At 41.0% G+C, this 23,781-nt stretch overlaps 1 protein-coding gene across 4 annotated transcripts in view; it reads right to left on the reverse strand.

The window, feature by feature from the left end:
- Positions 1–23,481, reverse strand: part of KDM3A (lysine demethylase 3A) — a 56,345-nt gene extending 32,864 nt beyond the window's left edge. For 2 of the 4 annotated variants that reach the window (XM_044925992.2, XM_006074755.4), the window contains exons 1-9: positions 23,330–23,481; positions 22,553–22,767; positions 13,944–14,099; positions 12,629–12,739; positions 8,976–9,078; positions 8,096–8,220; positions 7,331–7,403; positions 7,140–7,228; positions 334–497 (exon numbers count right to left, since the gene is read on the reverse strand). In XM_044925992.2, coding sequence (XP_044781927.2) covers positions 334–497; positions 7,140–7,228; positions 7,331–7,403; positions 8,096–8,220; positions 8,976–9,078; positions 12,629–12,739; positions 13,944–14,099; positions 22,553–22,738 — 1,007 coding nt within the window. In that variant the 5' untranslated portion in view covers positions 22,739–22,767; positions 23,330–23,481. Of the gene's footprint in view, positions 1–333; positions 498–3,264; positions 3,318–7,139; positions 7,229–7,330; positions 7,404–8,095; positions 8,221–8,975; positions 9,079–12,628; positions 12,740–13,943; positions 14,100–22,552; positions 22,768–23,129; positions 23,152–23,329 lie in introns of those variants that run through there. The other 2 variants (XM_044925991.2, XM_006074757.4) reach the window with 2 other exon arrangements.
- Between the last annotated feature and the right edge of the window lie 300 nt (positions 23,482–23,781).

Raw genomic sequence — 23,781 nt, forward strand, 5'->3', positions numbered from 1 at the left:
GACAACCTGAGATACACTGAATGGCAGGTTGTTACATCAAATTTTCACTGCACTAACACTCTCTCTCTAAACACTGAATGTAGGGTCAATCTTGCCACCTGAGCAATGTCAGCTCAGACAGAAAGAACCATGGCTAAAATAACCTTTCTGAATTATGATTAAACATCAGTATGGGCTTCCCTGGTGGTACTAGTGGTAAAAGAATCTGCCCGCCAATGCAGCAGATGTAAGAGATGCAGGTTCGATCCCTGGATTGAGAAGATTCCTTGGAGGAGGAAATGGCAACCCATTCCAGTGGGTTGCAAGATTAAACATCTTTAACTTCTGACTCACCCCTGAGGGATTTTTGCTCCGAGGTTCGGTGGAGAGTTGGCGGCCTGGGGAGTGCTCTGCTGTCTCGGGTCCTTACTTGGCGGAGTAGCTGCAGTACAGCCAAGCAGTATCTCCTTAAAAACTGTTGTGGGAACAGACTGTACAGGACACACACTGGGAGAGGCCTAAAAGATATCAAAGCAAGCAGATATTAACAGGGAAGCCCCTAGTGCACAATTACAAAATGCTTGCAAGATTCAAATTTATTTGCTTGGTTTAGTAGTCAACAAGCACAATACCACCACCAAATAAAAAGAAAAGAACAGGAGAACAATGAATAAATCACAAATTAAGGACTTATACCTGAGGGCTATCAAATAAGTCACTCCAGCTTTTCACAAAACTTGAGTCTTCCTAGAAAAGACCACAAGTTGATCTTTTACAGACCTTTGAATACCAGGAAAACACAGCCCTGTGGCAATTACTTGACTAGTGCAAGGCACAGAAGTGAGCTTTTTATTGACTGTCTTCAAATGGTGGCAGCTTCACATGCATTCAGTTCAGCGTTACTGAGTGCCCACCACGCACTTACTGAGAGGACTGGCAGGAGACCAGACCACATAGGGCTCTTGCAGGCAGTGGAGCCTACTTGGTACCACATAAGCCTTTACAATGCAATAAAGGTTGAGGACATGGTTCTTGCTTGTAAGTGGCTCATCAAGTCACAAAGGTCATCCCAAGCTGCAAAAAATATCAAGTCATGACAGGCCTGTGGGACAAAGTTAAGACACTTGTCCCCTTCCCTTTTTGTGTACTTTTACCTTTACAAAAATATGAGTGACAGACCAACTTCTTCCCAGTTTATACTATCCAAAAAAGTAAAACTTCCCATCATGGAAAGAGAAGGAAGAAATTAAACTCAACTTCAGACAACTGAACATTCTATGGCTAAACCAGGTGAAATCCACAGACCATTTTCACCAGCCTCTTCACATGTGTGTAAATTTAAAGTCACTTGTCCTTTTCATTCATTATCTCTTTTAATGACCTTTACATTCACTTTACCACCAGATCTAAACCTGTAGAATCTTTTAAGTGTCTTCATCTTCTAGTTACTAACTCCTAAAATATGATGTAGAACTTCTCTTAGTAAGAGCTTTTAAAACCAGTTTTTAAACCTCACAATTCTGAATGTAAACCATGTAGCCTACATGTGAATCTTCTTTGCAGACATTTACTTTGATGGCCTTGAAAATACTGTCTATGTTAAATAAAAACATCTGAAAAATAAGAATTTACTTAATCAACATTAAAGTTCTGGCACAGCTTTCCACTATTTCACAGTGCCAAGTTATTTGATCATGTATTACACTATGTGAGCTCAGTTTTGGTTAAATATTAGCTTAGTGTTTCCCAGAAGTATCTTTGTGGGGAGGCTTTGGCTAGTCTAAGGACATCCCTGGGATAGCCAAACTTTCCCTCTGTAGGCCTCAGTTTCCTCATTTTTAAAATGAATTAAGGAAATAAGATATTTTTATTTTGTTACGATATCCACTGAACTGCTCGAGCCAGAAAACCCTCCATCTCATTTCCCGTATCAATCAGCCAGAAAATGCTGCTTCTATTTCCAAAATGTTTGTGGAATCTATCAACTTCTTTCCAGGCCACCCCTACCACCATCTTTCCCCTGGACTATCATATGTATACTAACTGGCCTGACCTCCTTCCATTTTTGCCTGAACTTTTTGCCTCTTCTCTGAAGTTAAAATTCTACCACAGAGCAATCTTTATAAATCAGTCACTCCACTGCCGACTAGAATTCTACACGGTCTGGTCTTCGCCAACCCCCTCGCCTCATATCACTCCATTTGTTAAAGGTGCTCCAACTAAACTGGTTTTCTTTCTGGTCTCCAAATGTTCTAAGCTCTTTCTTGCCTGCATCTTTGTACTTGCTATTCTCCTCTGGGTCTGGACATTTTCATGTGGCTGGTCCCATCCTTCAGCCTCAAATCTGCTCAACTGTCACCTCAGAATCTCTAATCACGCTTTCCAAAGCAGTGTCCCAAAGCATAACTGCCTTACACTTTATATTACCATGTTTCTATCTTCCATTGTACCAACACACTGTGCAAATACCTTAAGTTACTGTTTTATTGTCAGTCTCTTCACAATGAAACATAAGCTTCTATGGACAGAGACCCTGCTCTTACATCACTGTTAAATCTTTTAAAGCCAGGCACAGAGCAGGTGCTCAATAAATAAGACCGGTGGAGTGCATGAACAGATAAATGCTCTTAGCACTTCTTATTTGAAAATGGTAATAGCTACAACTGTATTCTGAGTTAACTAAAGAGCCAAGCAGTAATGCCCACAAATGTCTAGCACATATTAAATGCTCAGTTAAGTATTAACTGGAAATAGGGTTGGCCAACCAAATGGAAGGAAGGAGGACTCTCTTCTTTTTACAATGGTGCCTCACCATACCAGGCAAAAGTTCTGGAGAGGAACGGCAACAACAGCACAGTGGCCAAGAGTGCTGGGTTTTGGTGTTAGACCCTGGTTGGAATCCAGTCTCTGACACTTGCTAGCACATTATTTAAGCTCTCTGAGCTTCGGCTTCCTCAGTCGTAATGAGGAGTAATAAAGGAGAGCAACGAGAAAAAAGGTGAGTAATGAAGCATACTGTATACGGCAGTGCTTCACCACAGTACCTGGCACATTGATTAGCTATCTCAAAGCAGAAACACATCATGCAAAACTCCTCGGTTCAGCCACCATGTGTTAGAATGATCATGACCTGGATCATTTCCTTTAAGAGACTGAAGTAAGTAGATCACTCTATAACTCTCCTAAGGTTTAACTTAACAGGCATAGCACTCTGATTCCAAACCCGTCTCCATGTGCACACCGCTGCACTGGCCTGACTTGGCAAGGGTCAAAGTTTCTTCTTACCTGAAGAGTTTTCCCTGAAGGTCTTCTATACCAGTCATGGCAATAGTTCCTCCCTGCCAGCAGACGGAGATAATATAATTGAGTGTATAATGATATTCCAAAAAGGATACTGCTGGCTCATACTACTCAGCAGACTGTCTCAATTAACCAGGCAACATCCTAACTCTGAGGAATAGTCTGCTAGGCAGAGAAGACCTTCAAGGAGCCAGATGCTACTGGCAAACAGGTTCACCTTATCCAGAAGTATTCATCAAGGCAATAAACAGTCTCATCTACCTAATCCTGAACTCCTGTCACCCAAAGACTACCAACTCTGCACACATCCAACGTATCTGCAAAGTGGAGAAACACAGTGAGACATGCACCAAGTGTGTTACTGTACTCACCTTTCACTCACACATTTAAATGAACTCTTTCTCTCCCCACGTCTTTCTTTACCTCTCCATCTCCCTGAAACTTAGGCTAGGCCAGTGTTTCCAAAAAACTTGTCTGATTACAAGGATGACCCATGACAAAGAAGAATATTTACTGATATGGAAAAACATTCATAATATACTGTGAAATCATGAAAGCTACACAAGAGTATGGCTTTTAGTTTTTTTCTTTTAAGCCTCTATGACTATACAGGAAAAAGAAAAACAAACAAAAACAGGAGGAGGATAGGTATTCCAAATGTGAATAGTGAGTCTCTGAAAAGTGTGATTATGAGTGATCTTTTCTTTACTATGCTTTTCCAGGTTACCAAAATATTTTTAAATGAGAGTAACTTTTTCAAAAAAAGTAAGAACCTTTATTTTGAAAATAAGTGCAATAGAAAGGAGAATAACTTTTTATAATTAAAAATATAGTAATAATTTCTAAAACATCAATACCCAGGTAAAAATTTACCATCGCCAACTTCCTTTAGAATGAGAAGATAACTAGGATAGGTCTTTCATTTGCTTGTTGAGGCAAGGAATATGGCTTTATTTGGAAAGCCAGCTGACTGAAAAGATGGCAGACTAATGTCTCAAAATAACCATCCTCTAAGATAGGTCTTACGAGCTGAAACAGACATGCTTTTCTACATCAAATTTATTTTCACATTTTAGATGTCAAAGTTAAGGCTCAAATAGGTTGAGAGACTTATCTCCTAGCCAAAGTTCAGGCCTTTTTGAAAATAGATTCTACTGTTCCCAGTAATCAGTTCACACAAACCTACTGAGCTGGATAGGATGCTGACAGACAGCAGAGAGACATGCTCCCTGCCCTTCAAGAGTGGGAGTCAGTAAAAATTGTCATACTGAGTGAAGTAAGTCAGAGAAAGAAGGAAAAATACTGTATGACACCCCTTATACATGAAATCTAAAAAGAAATGATACCAATGAACTTACAAAACAGAGACTCACAGACAGAGAATGAATTTATGGTTGCCTGTACACACTGCTATATTTAAAATGGATAACCAACAAAGACCTACTCTACAGCACATGGAACTCTGCTCAGCGTAATGTGGCAGCCTGGATGGGAGGAGAGTTTGGGGGAGAATGGAGACATGTATATGTATGGCTGAGTCACTCTGCTGTTCACCTGAAACTATTACAACATTGTTAACTGGGTATACCCCAATACAAAACAAAAAGTTTTTTTTTTAAAGATGCATTTTTAATACATAATATTAAAGCATAAAAGACTAATATTTTATTGATCCATGTATCAGCTTTTAATCTATGAATATGATATGTATTTTCATTAATTTGTGGCTTCGTTCAATACTTTCATGATTGTCTCCATTAAAAAAAAAAAGTGTGAGCCAGGAAGAGAGGATCACTTACATACATATGTTACTATATTTTACAGGCACTACCTTTGCCTTCAAGGTCTTATATTTACTTGCTCAGTTGCCTATCACTTCACTGATAAACTTGACACTTTGAAGAACTGGCACCTTTCCCAACAGGATGTCCCCAATGACCCCAGTCCCACTTGTACCCCAGGTTGATTTCTCCATGATCCATTAGGATGCCGTTTCCTGAGTCATGGTCCCCACCTCAACAGAACATCATGTTGCTCTCCTTTTCATCTCACTGACTGTTTACACTGATGCCTTCTCTATGACAGACAACACTCAAATAACCTCTCCAAACCACCCTTTATTATCTCTATCCAAGACTGCTAACAATTTATCCAGTGCCAAAACCTGACAGGTTACTATTCTACTGTTTCTCTTTCAGCTTCTAATACCCTGGATCACTTGATAATATCCCATGAGCTTACCTCTAAGAGGCAGTAATCACTTGCCTGACATCCTCAATTTGCAATCCTTACTACACTATTACAATCTGGTAAATGTTAAGGCAAAATGAAAAGGGAGTAATATTGATTTCCGAAATGACCTCTCCATTCTTTCCTGAATTACCTGAGGTCAAGCCTTCACATATGGAAGAAAGACAGAGGTACTAGATACCTTGGTTTACACAGTTTCTGCTCAAGTATTACAGCTCCTGTGGCCTGTACATAGGCTTAAGCTTCAGGAAAATCGATCATCCTAGCCACCCAGATTTTAGTATTTGTGTGGTATGTGCTTGCTTTGGTTCTAGTTGATGTTGTAGTCCAGTCTGCCCTGATTCAGAATCTCAGATTCATTCAATGACTCTGACCACTTTCATGCCATCTCTCCTTGCCCTCTTCCTCCAGACGCCTAAATTTCCCTCCAAAATGCTGCCAACAATCTCAACTTGGTCAATTTTAAAATTCAAAACCCCAGCCTGGAGCAGAGCATCATAAAGGCATTTTTGACAATTGTAACACAGTAACATATTCATGTAACTTAAGTACATTTGGATACCTAAGTTGTGAGAAAGTTATCTGTACTGTAATAAGACCTAAGGATTCAACTCACTTAAAGAGCCTATAGTTTTTTACCCAGATTTCAAATTTTGACCCTGGTATTTATACTCCCTTAAGAAGTTTATCCCAGTCCTCCATCCCCTTATTAGGCTAGTCTGTCTAGCCCAATCTTTTGGGAATTCTGACTAAAACTTTCTGCACACTGTGATGTTCTAAAGACATGTACTAGTAATTACAAAGCATAATAAAACACAGAATTTGACCTACTCTGGGATATAGGTTAAAACAATGGTAGAGATGTTAGGTGAGGCTTCCCCAAGGAAGCAATATCACATTAGAAAGATACATGAGAGTTACTTAGAATGAAGACAGCATTAGAAGAGAAAGGGGAACAGCAAGTCCTGAGGTTGGAGAGAACATGAGGTACCTGAAGAGCTAAAGAAGACCAGCTTCTCCATAGCATGGAAGAGAGGGAAAAGCTGACAGCCTTAAGTTTCTTGACCCAAATCCTAACTACTTCAGGAGGATAGAAGTAAATCCAGTACTTGAACTCAACAGTGCCACTCATAGAAGCCTGTACTTTTCTCAGCAGAAATTAGAAATGGCAAACCAACTGCTTCCTTCAAAAAGCAAGTATTTTGGTTCACCCAATCATGAATGACCAATCCAGACCTATTATCCAGGTGGGAGTCCTATTTCAACACCAATCTACTCAGAATTCTAAGGTTCCTCCCCTCTTCTCATGGATGCCATTCTTTAGACTTCATACACACAACTCAATTTATCTTTAAAAATATCTCCATGTGGTGGAACTGTCAAACCTACTGAGGATTTTCAGCAAATATCAAAAATAGTGAACCAGAAACTTATATTATCTCCATCTGCTTGAGCATAGAAATTATGGCCAAGATCTGGGACCAGGAGAGAGCAGACACAACAGCACGGATGAGCAGAGAAGACAGCCTTATTACCACTAAACATACTGGCCATGCACTGCAAGAATTCAAGAGAGCTTCATATAAGTGACAGAGAAAAAGCAAGGCTACCTCGGAGCATGATTTTGCCTGTTTGGAAACCAGGTTTCCATTATTCTCTGAAGACTTGCGTTTCACAGCTCCCATTCTTGTAGAATTACCTAAAATGATTAAAAACAGGTAAGTCAGCCTCCCTGTTTCTCTTAAGATGAGAAGGATGAAGGGGAAAGGAGAATAAAAGTTTTAATCAAACAGTATCTTACCACATGTCACGAAGTTATCATGTACAACTTCAACATGAATCAGTGATGGATCCACAATTTTCAGTGCTGGAATCTTAAGAACAAACAAAACAAAGATACCAGGAAATTTAAAAAATGCTCAGGAATATACCAGAAATTACCTCTACCACTCAGTCGTGTCCCGACTCTTTGCGACCCCATGGACCACAGCCCGCCAGGCTCCTCTGTCCATGGGATTCTCCAAGCAAGAATACTGGAGTAGGTTGCCAACCCCTTCTCCAGAGGATCTTCCTGACCCAGGTATCATCAAACTTTGGTCTCCTGCATTGCAGGCAGGTTCTTAACCGTCTGAGCCACTAGAGAAACTAGTTAACAATAGGAGTTTCTTACATATAATTTCCTTTTAAAAAATAACTGATTGTTTTTTTCTACTCTGATATTTTAATGTAAAATAACAAAGGTATTTAGCTCCTATGTGAAAGTAAAAGTGTTAGTTCCTCAGTCGTGTCTGACTCTTTAACGATCCCATGGACCGTAGCCCACCAGGCTCTTCTGTCCATGGAATTTCTCCAGGCAAGAATACTGGAGTGGGTTGCCAATCCCTTCTCCAGGGGATCTTCCTGATCCAGGGATCGAACCCAGATCCTCCTACATTGCAAGCAGGAGATTCTTTACTGTCTGAGCCACCAGAGAAGCCCCATTTAGCTCTTATAAGATACTGTAATTTCTTTTTATAATTATCTTCTTCTGTCAACTTATCTTACATGCAATTATCATGATTTTTACCTCCTCACAGTTGACTTGAAGAGTTTTTGACATTGGGTTTCCATTTACAATGGTTGCAGAAAACCACTGAGTTGATGGGTCCAAGCTGTAAATTTTTACTTCTGAACCAACCAAATTTTTGTCACCTTAAAAAAAAAAAAAAAAAAAAAAAAATCCTTAGAGCAATTTGCATTATCTCTGAACAGCACCATTTATCCAGCAAAATTTTTTCCCAAGTCTTTAAAAAAACATGCAATAGACAAAAAGGAAAAATTAAAAGATATTGCTATAAACTTAAGACAGACATTTCAGCAAAGGCAGGAGAAAAATGTAAACTTTCCATTTTAAAGCTTCAATTTCCTATTGCTTTATCTTAGACTTGGCAGTATATTTATCCTAGCATCTGTATCAGACCAGGTAGTATCAGATACCTCATTGAGACCTAACTCACTCTCCTATGCAGTTTTAGAGGATCCAAATTCAGGAACCTCATCAGAACTTCTAAGTCTCCTAAAACATTCACAATTATGAAACTGACCAAGAAAATCAATAACAGTAATTGGCAAGATCAAGATCACTAAATTAATGTTTTACTCATTTTATAAGACTGAAATTCCAAACATATTGAATTTCATGTCAAAATATAGCTGAGCTTGTTCAGTATCTACTTCACTTCTATATCGTTCACATGATCCTCGGGCTTTCCAAATTTCAGAGACTTTAGAATACATTCTAGAATATAGTCCTCCACTCATCAAGCTGCATGGGAAATGCATCTAAAGAATTACTAAAAAAATGAGACATTTTAATGAGCAAATGAGTGAGAAGGGCTAAAACACAGCTTCTTACAAACTAATCACTGGTCAACTCATGAGCTATCACCAACAGACAATCCACATACCTTGTAAAAGATGGCTTTCATCTAAATGTTTCACAATCAAAGCTTGAAATTCTTTACTGACACTCTGATTATCCATCAGTGAAAGACGGAGATTGTTTACATCCTGAAAAATTGAAAATCATTGCATTTTAAGGTAACAAATAAGAACAGTTGTTTAAATTCCAGTGGATATTTCAATTCATTTAATCACAGGGATTAATAGTGTCAATTAGCCATTTGATGGCAGCAAACCACTGCAACTCCAATGAACTAGACAGGTCAAACAGTATGAAACCATCAAATGATCACAAATATAAGGCAGACAGAAGTGAAGCCACTTGAAGCTAAGAGTGAGACAGATACTAAGAGTGGCTCAAAGCATAATTTTAAATATGACAAAACTTAGGCTATGGGACATATAATAAGCAAAGTAGCTAGTCATGCCAAAAATACTCTGTATCCCAAACTCTAGGGATTAGGGAAGTCACAGATCCAAATGCAAGGGGCAGAAGACACATACATAAGAAAATACTTAGATCTGTAGTGTCTGAAATTGCTGTTTTTAATAAACATCATTTCACATAGATTCATTTGAAATGAATCGAATTTGAAACCAGAATTCCAAATGCATTCTTCTTTACAAATGGTAAAGGTGGGGGTGAGGAGGGACAAAAGCTGAAGCCTAGGTCTTCAGCTAGACAGTTTTGAAACATTCAATTCTTGGCAGCTCTATTTCTGGCACTATTCCACAGTGTTCTGGCTTTGTGTGTATACTCAGTTATGATAAATGTATACAGATTGTCAATAGGAATAACCTGTCAGACCCGAGAAACCATATAGCACAGAAGCCCTTTCAATACTAGGCATTCATGCCTTTCTGCATGTGAAATGGGTACACAGTGGCCAAAAATAGTTCATCCATTTTTCCCACTGGGAAGAATACCCTTTTAGAGAGGCCATGCTGAAAAAATTTCTTAAGTAACATTAAACTAGGGGCTTCGTAAGAGTGCAACATTAATTACCAGAATGAGCCATGTTTTTGTTTTTTTCCCCCTCATGCTATTGCAATTTCAAAAAATTTAAATGTGTTCACCAATTCCTAGTACAAGGTAAAAGAGCATTAATGGGGAGAATCATTAACATTAAACGGCTCTTAAATAAGGTAGAATAATTGGATTCTGCCTAGAAGAGTTTCAAGGGCTTATCAAAAGTGCCAGGTAATTGAGCTGGACACTTAGTCATTTTTCTTATCCACCTATAACTGAGATGAATTCAATCCAACATTAGGTTTCAATTCCAACTTCTGCGTACCCCAAATAATTTTCAGATTCTCTATTCATTATTTAGGACAACCCTCCTACTGTGGTACCCATATCAGCCAACACCGAGTCTCATACAGTAGAAGCCTTACACTATCACCTGCCTCTAAAAGAGAATGCCCTGAAGCACTTAACTTTGGAAATCATCATCAGTAAAAGTCAAGAACACATGCAAAGTCTCCCTCAATCAGTATTATATTAATAACACTCACACTGACAGCACAGAGTGCACCTCCTTGAGAATAAAAACTTACTGATCTTTTCAATCTCAAGAAACAAAACTGAGTTCTACTTTAACTGGAAAGATGAGACACATTCAAGATGAAAAACAGAACTGTCCCGAAAACAATGTTAAGAAGTAAAAACCGCTCTCTGCTCAGTAGTAGTCTTCCACAGCCCCTCCTGTATGTTCCTTGGTCCTTAAAAGCAAGTATTCTGCATTTCAATGTAGGAAAAATATCAAGATAACCTTCCTAGCGTGCATGCACGTGTGCCCAGTCTCTTTGGTCATCGTCTGACTCTTTGCAATCCCATGAACTGTAGCCTGCTAGGCTCCTCCATCCATGGAATTCTCCAGGCAAGAATACTGGAATGGGTTGCCATGCCCTCCTCCAGGGGATCTTCCCGACCCAGGGATCAAACCCGGGTCTTCTGTGGCTCCTGCACTGCAGGCAGATTCCTTACCTCTGAGGCACCGGGGAAGCCCCATTTACCTGATATATGAAGATAACTTGTGCCCACAACTAAGAAAAAACATCTTCCTCTATTCCATTCACCTAAACATTATAAAATAAGGTTCAGAGTATGAATCTTGTTTTCACTCACTTCCAGGATATGGAAATAAAAGTGAGACTTGAGCACAGAAAAGCCAATGCTTTGAGTTTTCCAATATAGACCCAGCAATGGCAATGACCCTTGGTCCTAAACTGTCTTGTAGCTCATAAACTGGTTTAATGGTTCTACAGGCCACAGAAACAAGTCAGGTCACAAAACCAAAGAGGGTGAAGAGGATAACTGAACTTTGCAAATGACATCTAAAACGACAAATGTTAATTTTAAGACCAACATTACTCCCAAGGTAGTTATCTGTGGAAGTAATGTGCATGTTCTTCCCCTCCCTCCCAACAAATGAGCAAGACCCAAGAGCCTAAATGTTGTGAAGAGAAAGGTAGTTCTGCAAGCTAAACTGGAAAGAATAGGAACACACACACACACTTGACTCATACTGTTTGCAATAGTTAGGTCACCACACACACTGAATTTGTTAATACTGAACCATTCTTAGGGGAAAGATGGGTTAGGTTTCTTGAAGCCTCTGGTCACAAGAGACATCAACCAATCACAATACATAACCTTGTTTTTATGTGTTTCTGTTGGAAAAAACCCCACTTCACAGTTTTTAATATATATAACTGCATTTATTTGCATGCAAAGTTGCTTTAGTCATGTCCAACTTTGTGCAACCCTATAGACTGCAGCCCATCAGGCTCCTCTGCCCCCCATTCTCCAGGCAAGAATACTGGAGTGGGTTGCCATGCCCTCCTCCAGGGGATCTTCCTGACCCAGGGATCAAACCCAAGACTCCTGAGGCTCTTGCATTGCAGATGGAATCTTTACCCCTGAGCCAGCGGGGAAACTGTATTACTGCATTACTAACTTTGAACTCACAGCTACCATACCTCATAGCTGAATGAAGCTTAGCTAACACATGTTCTAAAACTCACTTAGGAACAGTACAGACCACTTCAGCACTATCCCTGGGGGCCATTTTAAACATTGAATTAACCAACAACGCAGTACTAAACAGACTTTGAAAAGGACACTTGTTTACAGTAGAAGAGATGAAACAAGAAGGCAGAATGGCACCTTATTCAAACCTCAGCTGGGAACAGGTGTCAGACAACTCAAAATTTTCACCACTCTGCACATGTCTGTGAATGACCATAAAAGCACCAAAATACTAATTGGGGGGTTACAAATATATTTCAGCAAGTAAGCAAGTTCCCAAACATAGAATCCTTAAATAATGAGGACTTATATATATGCATACAGATACATGTATATATGAGTAACAGTTAATCTTTTAAAAATCACTTTCTTATCACCTATTTTAAAAATTATTTCGTATTACACACAAAAGCCATCAACAGTAATACCTTTGTCCTTCCAACCCCAATAAACAGTACCAACCCAAAGGCTAACACTGAGCATTAATGTCTAATATCTGCTCATAAGATGGGTCCTTTTTTCTGCTAGATATCTGATCTGGAACAATCAACGTCAATACGTTAGTTCTCACATTAAAGGAGTTTATACTTCTATTTTTAGGGCTTAATATTGGTTCTAAAGTTTTACCTGTATAGGCTTTAAAAGGTCTTTAGAAAGAAATACTCTTTGTTGATCTCCTAAAAAGCGAATAGATGTTATGGATCCCAAACCAGCTTTGTCCAGTAGAGATTTGTACATCTGAAACAAAAGAAAATGTTTTGGCATCATAACTGCTATTAGTATCATTGTGAAAATGGGGACTGGCAATGTTCCACACAAAGATTAAACCATTCATTTGTTTTATTTACTACCAGTATCTCAATAATAACTATTTATGCGACCAAAACAAGAACACACAATTTTTATCCAGAATCAATCATATAAACCTGATACACATTTGAGAGTCATGTTAACATATAGGTCTGGGTTTACAGATGTATGGCTTGGCCCAAATTTATGCAGAATACTGTTTTAAGTTTATTTTTCTGGGGAAATGGGCCATGTTTTTAGCAAATTCTTAATAGATGGAGGAAAAAATACGAAAAGCAAAATACAACTTTAAACAAAACCCTACATCACTCAAAAACCCTTCCGAGGCTCATCTCATCCATGGGCAAAATCTCAATTTGGTTCACACACCATGCAGGTCCTTCACAAGCTGGCCAGCCTTTTAATCATCCTCTTGGCCTTTCAACTACCAAATCTGTCCCAGCTCACCTCTCAAATAGCATTAACTGTCCTCTCCAGATACAGAGCTCACTCTTTGCCTTTAACTGCACCAGACTTCTGGTGCGGAAATGGCACTATCATATACTGACTGCTGGTGTCTTTAAAGTCAAAGAAATATGAGCTGGGGGAACCTTAAAGATCATGAGACCAAAAGTGGAAACCTTGACAGGAGCCAGGCAACATCTACTATTCAGCTTCAGCCTACTGTTGCTAAAAGCCTGTTGCTACAGGCTTTAGTGTGGCCATATCTTACTGTTCTTTCAGTAAGAACTGGGAATCTAGATTTTTAAGAATATTCTCTACATTTTTTTAGGTAGACAGCTAATTTACATTTTTTTAAAACACTGTAAGGGGCAAACTAAAAAGATCTGTATGTCGGTATTTATCGGCTGGTTTCCAATCCTTGACCTAGAAGTTCCCCATATTACCCTCACTCCCTACTCTTCAAGTGAGGAAACTGAGACCCACGAAAGTCAAGGGTCCAGAATTGCTGGCCTCCTAACAGGGCTGACAGGAGATCCTGGGGCTTTTTCTGAATCTTCTGCAACATCATATCTCTGTACTATTATTTTCCAGAAGGCCAACTATAGATATTACATATAGATTTTCCCTGTTTCGTTCATAATGGATGAAAGAACTTCTCAGAGGTTCAATAAGCCCAAGTTTTACTTACTATTGCAGGCCACTGAACAATTCGCTCAGAAATTTCAGGAGACTTTCGTTCAGCCAAAACCAAGTTATGTTCCACTAAGAAGGCTCTCCTTAGGAGGCTGTAGACATCTATCCATCTTCTCTTCCTCCAAGATTCTCCATCAAACTCCACACATACCTAGACAAACAGAATTGAAGGAAAGCAGACTTGATTAACAAGAACATGAAAAATGCCTAAGATGAAATTAGACCCTGATCAGTCTATTCAGATCTGTATCTGTGAAATACGCTGCTCCCACTCCTGCTCTCTTACTTCCCTTCTCAACCCACAATAAAATAACCAGATATGAGGCTTCCCTGGTAGTCCAGGGATTAAGAATCCGCCTGGTGATGCACGTGACAGGAGTTCGACCCCAGCCTAGGAAGATTCCACATGCCGCAGAGCAACGAAGCCCATGTGCCACAACTACCAAACCTATGCTCTGGAGCCTGCAAGCCACAACTACTGAGCCCACGTGCTGCAACTGCTAAGGCCACATGCCTAGAGCATGTGCGCCACAACAAGAGAAGTCAGCACAATGAGAAACCTGTGCACCACAACTAGAGAGCAGCCTCCACTCTCCACAACTAGAGAGCAGCCTCCGCTCTTCACAACTAGAGAAAGCTGCACATAGCCATGAAGACCCAGCACAGTCAAAAATAAATATTAAAAAAACAAACAAAAACAGATACGTTAGTCTAGTCTAAATATCAAGCTTTGGCTCCCAGGCCACTTTGGGAAGCAGAAGTCAAAGGATATGGGGCCAATCTGTCCTCAAGTAATCTCTGGGAAGACCTAACAGAAAAGAAACCCCATGTAGAAGGTTTTTACATGTTAATTAGACATCAGAGCTTGGAGAATTGAAAGACAGAAATCTGAAACCCTAAGATGTACTTGTCACAGGGCATTGTAATTCTATGTTGACACGGTCACTAAGTAGTTGATGACCCCCAACAACACAATCCACCACTGGCTTTTACATTCCTCTGGTAGCAGCAGGATTCAGCAAGAGGCACTTACTTTCAATGCTTTGAGTTGAATAAACTGGGAAATTTACCTCAGAGTTTGAACTCCAAGAAAACTGTGCTAAATACAGAAGTAATTGATAAATGACACCAGAATTTTCCTAAACTACCTGTGTAGCTTCTTATATGAAAATTAAACTACTTTTAAAATACTATTTTCCAAGTAACTATGAAATTTACTGCTTCTGATTTGTAAAATACCTTTTAGCCTTAAAGTTATAACCCCTGACCTAGAAGTTCCCCACATTATCCCCTTAAAACCTGTATAGATATTTTAAGATATAAAGGTAGAATTCAGTCTAAAAGTGGGTCTCTGACAGTAATGCAGTAGTAATCAGTCACAAAATTCTTACAATTCATGTGAATGTACCAAAACACCTTAGCTTCCTTAACCCATTAAGAATATGCTACCCTTTTACATTGTTGTTCAGTCGCTAAGTCATGTCTGACTCTTTGTAACCCCAAAGCACGTCAGGCTTCTCTGTCTTTCCCTATCTCCCAGAGTTTGCTCAAATTCATGTCCATTGAGCCAGTGATGCTAACCAACCATCTCATCCTCTGTCACCCTCTTCTCCTTTTGTCTTCAATCTTTCCCAGCATCAGAGTCTTTTCCAATGAGTCAGCTCTTGGCATCAGGTGGCCAAAGTACTGGAGCTTCAGCATCAGTCCTTCCAAGAAATACTCATTGGGTTATTTCCTTTAATTTATTCTAAGTCTTTTAAAATGTTTTTTATATTTTAACTGATACGATATATTCCCTCGGTATTCAGTGTAAAAATCACTATTTTTGATCTAAAAGCCCTCATTTTTGCCTTCAAAGAATTAGTAAATCCATCAACACTTCATAATTTCATAGACAATTCTACCTCCCTTTTCAGCCTTTAGGAAAAAAGTTTACTTATTTTCCATTCACTCATCAGAATCCAATTCAAAAATCCTTTTCTCAAAGATACTGTCCCTTACCAAAGAGCCCCTCTCTACCCCAAGAGAAGTCCCTTGCTAACTGTACTCAAAACTCTGTCCTTTTCCTTCCCAGCACTTATCCACATTTTGAATTATTTATTTGTGGTTAATTGACTGACATATTAAAAACTCGAATAGGTCAAAGTCTGTGTTGGCTTTTACTTACCATTGTATTTCATGGGTCTCCATGCTTGTTGAGTGAATAAATTTCTCTCTGAACTGGGCTCTTACCTTCTGTTTCTCTCATCCACTTGGAAGGCAGGAAGTTCCCAAGGGATATACCACTAGCCTCAATCCCAAACTTTTTCAGGTTTATGGCTATATCATATCAATCTTTAAAATCAATTAAATTTAAGACCAATCCTATCCTCCTCTCCCAATCACAAAATGTACATCCCTAATTTCTCAGGCAACTTCCCCTGAGAAGTGCATATCTTCTTGGTATGGCAGGCTTTTATCCTTGCAGTTATTACAAAGTGCAAATGTGTAAGTACCTATTATGTGACAAGGCCCCATGTTCTATGAATTCCATCCATCACCATAACCAACCAATGGTCCTTCAATACAGAGGTGTTCAGAGACTGAGTATATTCCTTTCTGTTTCTAGCCACAGAATCCGTGTCTTCTGATATCTTCCCCAGTCCTTCTGCCCCACCTCACATCAACTTCAAACCCAACCTAGCTCTGGATGACAGAGCTTTCCCATCAATGTAGTGTACCAGGAGTGTACATCTACAAACTTCAGAGCCACAGAGATCTGGGTTTGAATGCCAGCTTTGCTGAAGCTTTCTTAGAATGGTTTTATATGCATAAAATACAATGCAACCAATTAACTGTACCCAAGTCAAGAATGCTTGCCAAAATCTAAGCTCTCTGAATTTAGTGTTCTAGTGGCTTCAGAATACAAGTACTAACACCTACCCTTCATGGAATTGTTAGGTAGATTTTAAAGGCAATGTACATTAAGTATCTGGTAAGCAGACTAGGCAGCTTTAAGACCTTCATGAAAACTCAAATCTTAATTTATCAGAGTATCACTTCAGTTAGGAATGGGGGGGGGATAAAGACTTAAATATGATCACCTAACATCAATTCAGAAAAAAAAGAAGTAATCTAAGATCTTAAGTGGTTTCTCAAAACTTAAGCAATATCACAATTCTTATCATATCACTATCTACAAAGCTTATAATCAACCCTAAACCAAAATTTAGACAAGGTTCCTCTTTATATCTCAGTTTTTCAATAATTTGAAAACTAAGTTTAGCTCTTTAAAAATAAGTTTATGACTTTGAAGTATTAGATCACATTAATCAAAAATTCATATTTAAAAAGATGGCTTTTAAAATACATATAATGAAACCAACAAGTTGTGAGCTTTCTTAAACATGCTTTCAAAAGTTTCCTATCTATCACAACCACACATCTTTCTTTTGTGTGCCGAGGTTTGATGTGCTATATATAAGGACATACCCCTGCCACCGTCCCCAAAAAAGTCTCTTCTGCAGAAATTTCTATAAAAATGTACTAGTAAGAATTCAAATTCAGGGGAAACTAACTCGATGGATGTGAGTCTGAGTGAACTCCGGTAGTTGGTGATAGACAGGGAGGCCTGGCGTACTGTGATTCATGGGGTCGCAAAGAGTCGGACACGACTGAGCAACTGAACTGAACTGAACATGATTTTACTAAGCTCCTGCAAGCTGACAGATGCAGCTAGTTCTCATTGTAAAGAGTCTTCTTCCCGCCACAATCCCTTGGTCCAGAAAGGAGATGTTATTTATGCTATATGACTCCAAAGGCCAGAAAGAGGCCTATTTAATTATGATTCACTACCTGTAATTCCCAAAGTTCCAGATTTTTAACAGGGCATCTTGTAAATGTATGCCTATTAGCCTATCAAATTCATTGACCAGATGTTGGATATTTCAAGTTAATTATTTCAAGCTGCTGCTGCTACTGCTGCTAAGTTGCTTCAGTCGCGTCCGACTCTGTGCGACCCCACAGACGGCAGCCCACCAGGCTACCCCGTCCTTAGGATTCTCCAGGCAAGAGCACTGGAGTGGGTTGCCATTTCCTTCTCCAATGCATGAAAGTGAAAAGCGAAAGTGAAGTCGCTCAGTCGTGCCCTACTCTTAGCGACCCCATGGACTGCAGCCTACCAGGCTCCTCCATCCATGGGATTTTCCAGGCAAGAGTACTGGAGTGGGGTGCCACTGCCTTCTCCGATTTCAAGCCAGTTTTCCCCAAAAGAAAATCTCTTTAAGACACATGAATTAATAGTATCTAATCAAGCTAATTTCAAGACCTCCCACTTAATATACACTAATCTTACCTGAGTATATGATTATGAAAACTATCAGAATGGCCAAGTAAAATGTTTCCAGGTTTAAAAATAGGCACTTACACAAAGGCATGTTTTTTAATCCCAAAGTTTTTGATGACATTATCTACTCTATGTCCAGCACGATGATGCAGAAGGCCACTTATTTCACTACTTCACAAATCAGAAATTATCTCATTATGCTTCTATTTATGTCTTCTTCCACCCAGAATTTTATCTAAAATCCTAGAGTCAAGCATTCAATTGTAGGAGTAAACAGTTATTACACTGTGCTAAAAAGTTTCTCATTTTACATGGCTTGACAGGCAACAGAATCCACCTACATTCATTCATTCAAGTTTCAACTGTATGCAAGAATGAAAAGACCAGGCAGACAGTAGTCACGGCATTCAGCTGCTAATGAGTGGGAAAAACTATGACAAATCTAGACAGTGTATTAAAAAACAGAGACACTACTTTGCCAACAAAGGTCCATATAGTCAAAGCTATGGTTTTTCCAATAGCTGTGTATGGATGTGAGCATTGGACCATAAAGAAGGCTGAGCGATGAAGAGCTGATATTTTTGAACTATGGTGTTAGAGAATATTCTTGAGAGTCCCTTGGACTGCAAGATCAAACCAGTCAATCCTAAAGGAAATCAATCCTGAATATTCATTAGAAGGACTGATGCTGAAGCTCCTATACTTGGACCACCTGATGTGAAGAAACAACTCACTGTAAAAGACCCTGATGCTGGCAAAGATTGAGAGCAAGAGGAGAAGGGAGGGACAGAGGATGAGATGGTTGGATGGTATAACCAACTCAATGGACTTCAGTTTGAGCAAACTCAGGGAGATAGCAAAGCACAGGGAAGCCCAGCATTCTGCAGTCCATGGGGTCACAAAGAATCAGACACGTCTTAGTGAGTGAACCACAAAAGCAAGGAAGGGAAAGACCTAGACAAACAAGGTAGAGAAGGAGGACACTCTGAGCATGCATAATGAACAAAGCCAGTTAGAAAGCAAACTGCCTCACACTCAAATAAGAATGGGATAAAAATAAGGTTAAAGAAATTGTTCTAATCACACCTAATTAAGATCTGTTGTTATTCCAGATAAAGAGAACACCACTGTTCCATTGCAAGACTATTTCTAAACTGCTTTTCTATATATAAGTAATAACCATTTGCTTCCTTCACGTATCTGTTCAAATATTTTAGCAAAAACTACATGCCAAGCAATGTTCTTAGTTCTGGGGATATTGAAGCCAGCAAAGTAAGAGTCGTGTTAATTTCATTCTATCTGAATATTAAAGCTTAGTATTTAAGGTTTGCAGACAAAAATGGGCAAGTTATTTAACTTGTTCAAGCCTCAGTTTGTAACACTAAAAAGTGTGGTTTACTAGCTAGGATTTCTGTAAGAATTAAATAAAACCATTTACTGTTTCAGTTGTTCAGTCATGTCTCTTTGTGACCCCATGGACTGCAGCCCACAAGCTCCTCTGTCCATGGGGTTCTCCAGGCAAGAATCCATGTGGGTTGCCATTTCCTATTCCAGGGGCTGACCCAAGGATCAAACCCCTGTCTCTTGCGTTTCCTGCATTGCAAGTGGATTCTTTACTGCTTGAGGACCTGGGAAAAGGTATTTGTTAATTCTGTCTTCACCACTAAACAATGTAACTAAGTAAGTGGCTTTGTTACAAAGTCTTTCTTAAATGAACCAAAGTTAACAAGCCCTGGCCTTATTAACTCCTCAACCAAGGAAGCAAATCAGTCTAGACAGACTTGGACTACTACCAGTGCTAAAACAGGTGCACACGACTTGAATTTTATTCCTTCTTATTCATTATTGCCCCCAGTCCCAACCCATTCCCAAATCCCCCTAAATCTTACAGCAGGGTCCTACTCAGTTTCTGCCTGTATCTTGCCAAACACAATTGGTTTCAAAGTTTCCAAAACTGCTTTTGGTAATACATGTCCCTATACTTATGCCAATTACTTCATCTGCTACTCCATTAAGGAATGCGGCAATAAATCATGATTAGAAAAGACAAGTTGAGTAGATTTCTTACATGAAAGCTGAGTTGTGAAGAATGTAGGTAAAGCAAAAAATCCACTATAAGTGAAATTGTTCTTGAATTAAATCCCCCTTGCCTCCAGGTTAGGCACCTTAGCCCACTGGAAGACAAACAGCCAAACCTAGATTCAAGTGCTCTCTTTGTCCCTTAGTAGCTAACTATGCAAGTCTGGACAAGACTTCCTTTTTAAAATCTATTTCTTCTTTCTGAAAATGAAGCTATCACCACCACTTCAAAGGCTGGGGGTGAGGAAGATGCAGAGAAGACGACACATAAAGGACCTCCTAGACTGCCTTCCTAACCCAACAGGTCCTTGATCTCTGATGGGGAAGGGAACACCTAGTGTCTCATCAGTTGCTAAAGAACTAAAAACCATGAAGCTTAATCTCGTTTCCATTCAAATCAAATAAAAACAAAGGCAACAGAGAAAATTTTACTTGTGAAATAAACCATAACATCTATGATTAACATCTACTCCCCAAAGCCCATTTTTAATGGAGAAAGTTTATTAGCCTAAAGCAAACAGGTTGGCCATCCCTGCACCACACTAATTCTTTCTGTAAACCTCAAAACCCAGTTTTCAATGAGTGAAACCAACTTCACACTGTATGACAGGAATCCTTCGGTGGCACAGCCTTTGATTCGGGAGCACGATGATTAAGAAAGTAGGCTCAACGGTCAAAACTTTCTGGTGAGAACAATTCCAATTGTGACTTAGACAAGACAATCTACCCCAGGCCCAGTATTTTTGAATGTAAAGTGGGGAATATTAGTACCTACCCTCAAAGAACTGCTGTTAAGGATTAAATATGAACACAGCCATCAACTGTTCAGCATGATGCCTAACACATGGTTAAGTACACAATGGTCACTCCTTTTTCCACATGAACATAAAGTAGACTACAGAAGCTTTGAAAATACATGACCACATATCCTTTCCTATAACCTTTTGCAAACTAATTACTAGTTGGGGCATGTACTGTCACCTTGAAAGTGTCCTCCTTGAACAGTGTTTCAGAAATCAACATGTATTCAACTGCTAGTGCGAAAGCTTGCTTCCCTTATCTGAGCAGTTTGCAAGAAAAAGCCAAGATAATGACCAAGTGAATCTATTACCCAGGATGGAAAGCTCTTCTGTTCTGACAAGCTTCCTTCAAGTTATCACCACTTCAGAGTTTTTGTTGGGGACCTCTCTTCAGTTATTTTTTTGCACAAAGGAGACTTTATTGGTACAATGGCTTTCTCACTGGTTGTTTCCAGCACCCTTTCACACCCATACTTCTATCAGGGAGTAAGAGCAGAACTCATCTCTTTTTGAAAAGATCTAACTGAAAAAGATTCTGCGTGTCATTTCGATTCAAAATCACCTGCCGCAATTGTTCCCATTTCTCCCTCCCTTCCAACACTCCAATGGAGTCTTTGAAGTCATTCCTCCCGCACACCGTATAAGGGGCAGCTCCACCCCAGCCCTCCATATATGGTCATATCCCACACCCACTTACAGACTCCTCAAAGACAACCAGGAGTGAGTCCTGCCCTGACCCACCATATACGGGCAAACACCCACCCTAACACGCTAAAAAGAGGACTACGCTCCTCCCTCTACACACACTTCTTTTCTCACAAGTCTGAAAGTTTAAGAAGTTGGAGGGAAGAAATTTGGAGGAACGAACCAAAAAACCCAACTAAAAGCACTTGCATCCGCTATTCTCAACGATCGATTCTCAAATATTCCAAATGTCACCCACCTGCCCAAGATAGTATTAACAACACTTCCCCCCCTTTCCTAGAAGGAACCGTACTGTCCTGAGAAAACACTGGAGAAGGAAATGGCAACCCACTCCAATATTCCTGCCTGGAGAATTCCCACGAACAGAGGAGCCTGGCAGGCTACAGTCCATGGGATTGAAAGAGTCAGATAAGACAGAGCAACTGAGCAAGGAGGCACAGGGCGGGTAACAACTAAGCATGTCTGAGCAACCCCTAAGCCCATTATTAAAAACAGGCAACTCCAGGCCAAACACACCTCGCTCTACACACCATTTCAAAGACTTTGAAGGTCTAGTTTTCTGCACCTTCAGATCAGATGCCAACTTTCTGGTCGCCTTTTCAGAAAAGGGGAGGGGGGAATGGGGGTGTGCTGGCTGTCTCGTTACCAAGGTAACTAGGAAACGTCCGACTGTCGAGGCTCGGGAGCCGGTTATACCTTCAGATCCTTCTTGGTAACGTCGGTGTGGGAGACGGCTCGAATGGTCCCGGAGAGCCAGGGCCACTCGGCGACGCGTTCCAAGTCCCAGCTGTCGTGGCCGCCGTCGCCGCCGTCGACTGCAGACAGACTGAGGAATCGCTTCCCCACCAGTACTGGCCAACTTTCTCCGAGCGTGAGCACCATGGTTTCCACGCTGCAGGAAGGGCTCCTCCCTGCAAAAACACAAAAACAAAATGCAACGGAGGCGGCCGGCAGGAGCGGGCCGGGAAGAGAGGGCAGTGGGGGCGAGGGGGTGGGGAAGAGGAGACCAGGGAGGAGGGAGGGTCCTAACCCCGCTCTGAGGACCGGACCCCGGGCGGCGGTGGCGAGGACGTAAGACTCAGCACCCGATCTCTCCACCCGCGTCTTCCCCGCCTCCCCCCCGCAATCTCTCCCCCACCCCAAACACGGGCCCCAAGCGCCCCGTGACCCTCGCTCTCCCAAGTTTCGCTTTTCCAAAACCTTAAACCTCACCACAGACTGAGTGAGGAGAGAATTATTTGCTTAAGTGGATCTGAAAGTGTTCGCCCCTCACCCCGGAAAAGAAAAGGCCCCAAAGCAGAGGGCCCGTCCCAGGCGGCCGGGTCCCCGCCCCGGGCAGCCCCGCGGGAGGGGCGAGCCCGCGGTTCCGCACTTGCCCCGCCGCCCCGCCCCGACACCCTTCTCCCCGGCCGCGCAACCCCCGGCCGGCGCCCCGGCGCGGGGATGGCGGGGCCGCGGGCTTGGCGCCTTCACCTTTCTTCCTCCGCTCCCCTCAGCCGAGGCCGCGGCGCTTTTACCCCGCCTCCCGCCTCCCTGAGTCACCGGCGGCAGCCGCCGTTTCCAGCCGCCCAGCCGACTCTAGCTCTGACTTGGTTCAAGAGCTCTCACAAGACACGCACAGCCTCCTGGGTCCGCCCCCTCGGAGCCGCTTCCACCGGTCATTGGCTGAGTCTGAGGAGCTGGGCGAGACTAGTAGGGAAAGAGCCCATCACCATTGGCCGTCCGAGCGAGGGCGGGGCGAGAGAAAAAAAACAATTCCTTGGCTGCCTCCTCCCTCTCCCCTCCCCCTTCCGACTCCCGGACGACCCCCATTAGGTTAAAGTACACCGAGCGTAAGCGAGGGATTCATCCGCCAGGGCCATTCTTTCCATTTGTTGCCTCACGGATGCAAAAAAGTCCCGCGAAATCGGTTATCAACTTTAGGA

Source organism: Bubalus bubalis, chromosome 12 (genome assembly GCF_019923935.1).
Source record: "Bubalus bubalis isolate 160015118507 breed Murrah chromosome 12, NDDB_SH_1, whole genome shotgun sequence".
Lineage (NCBI taxonomy): Eukaryota > Metazoa > Chordata > Mammalia > Artiodactyla > Bovidae > Bubalus > Bubalus bubalis.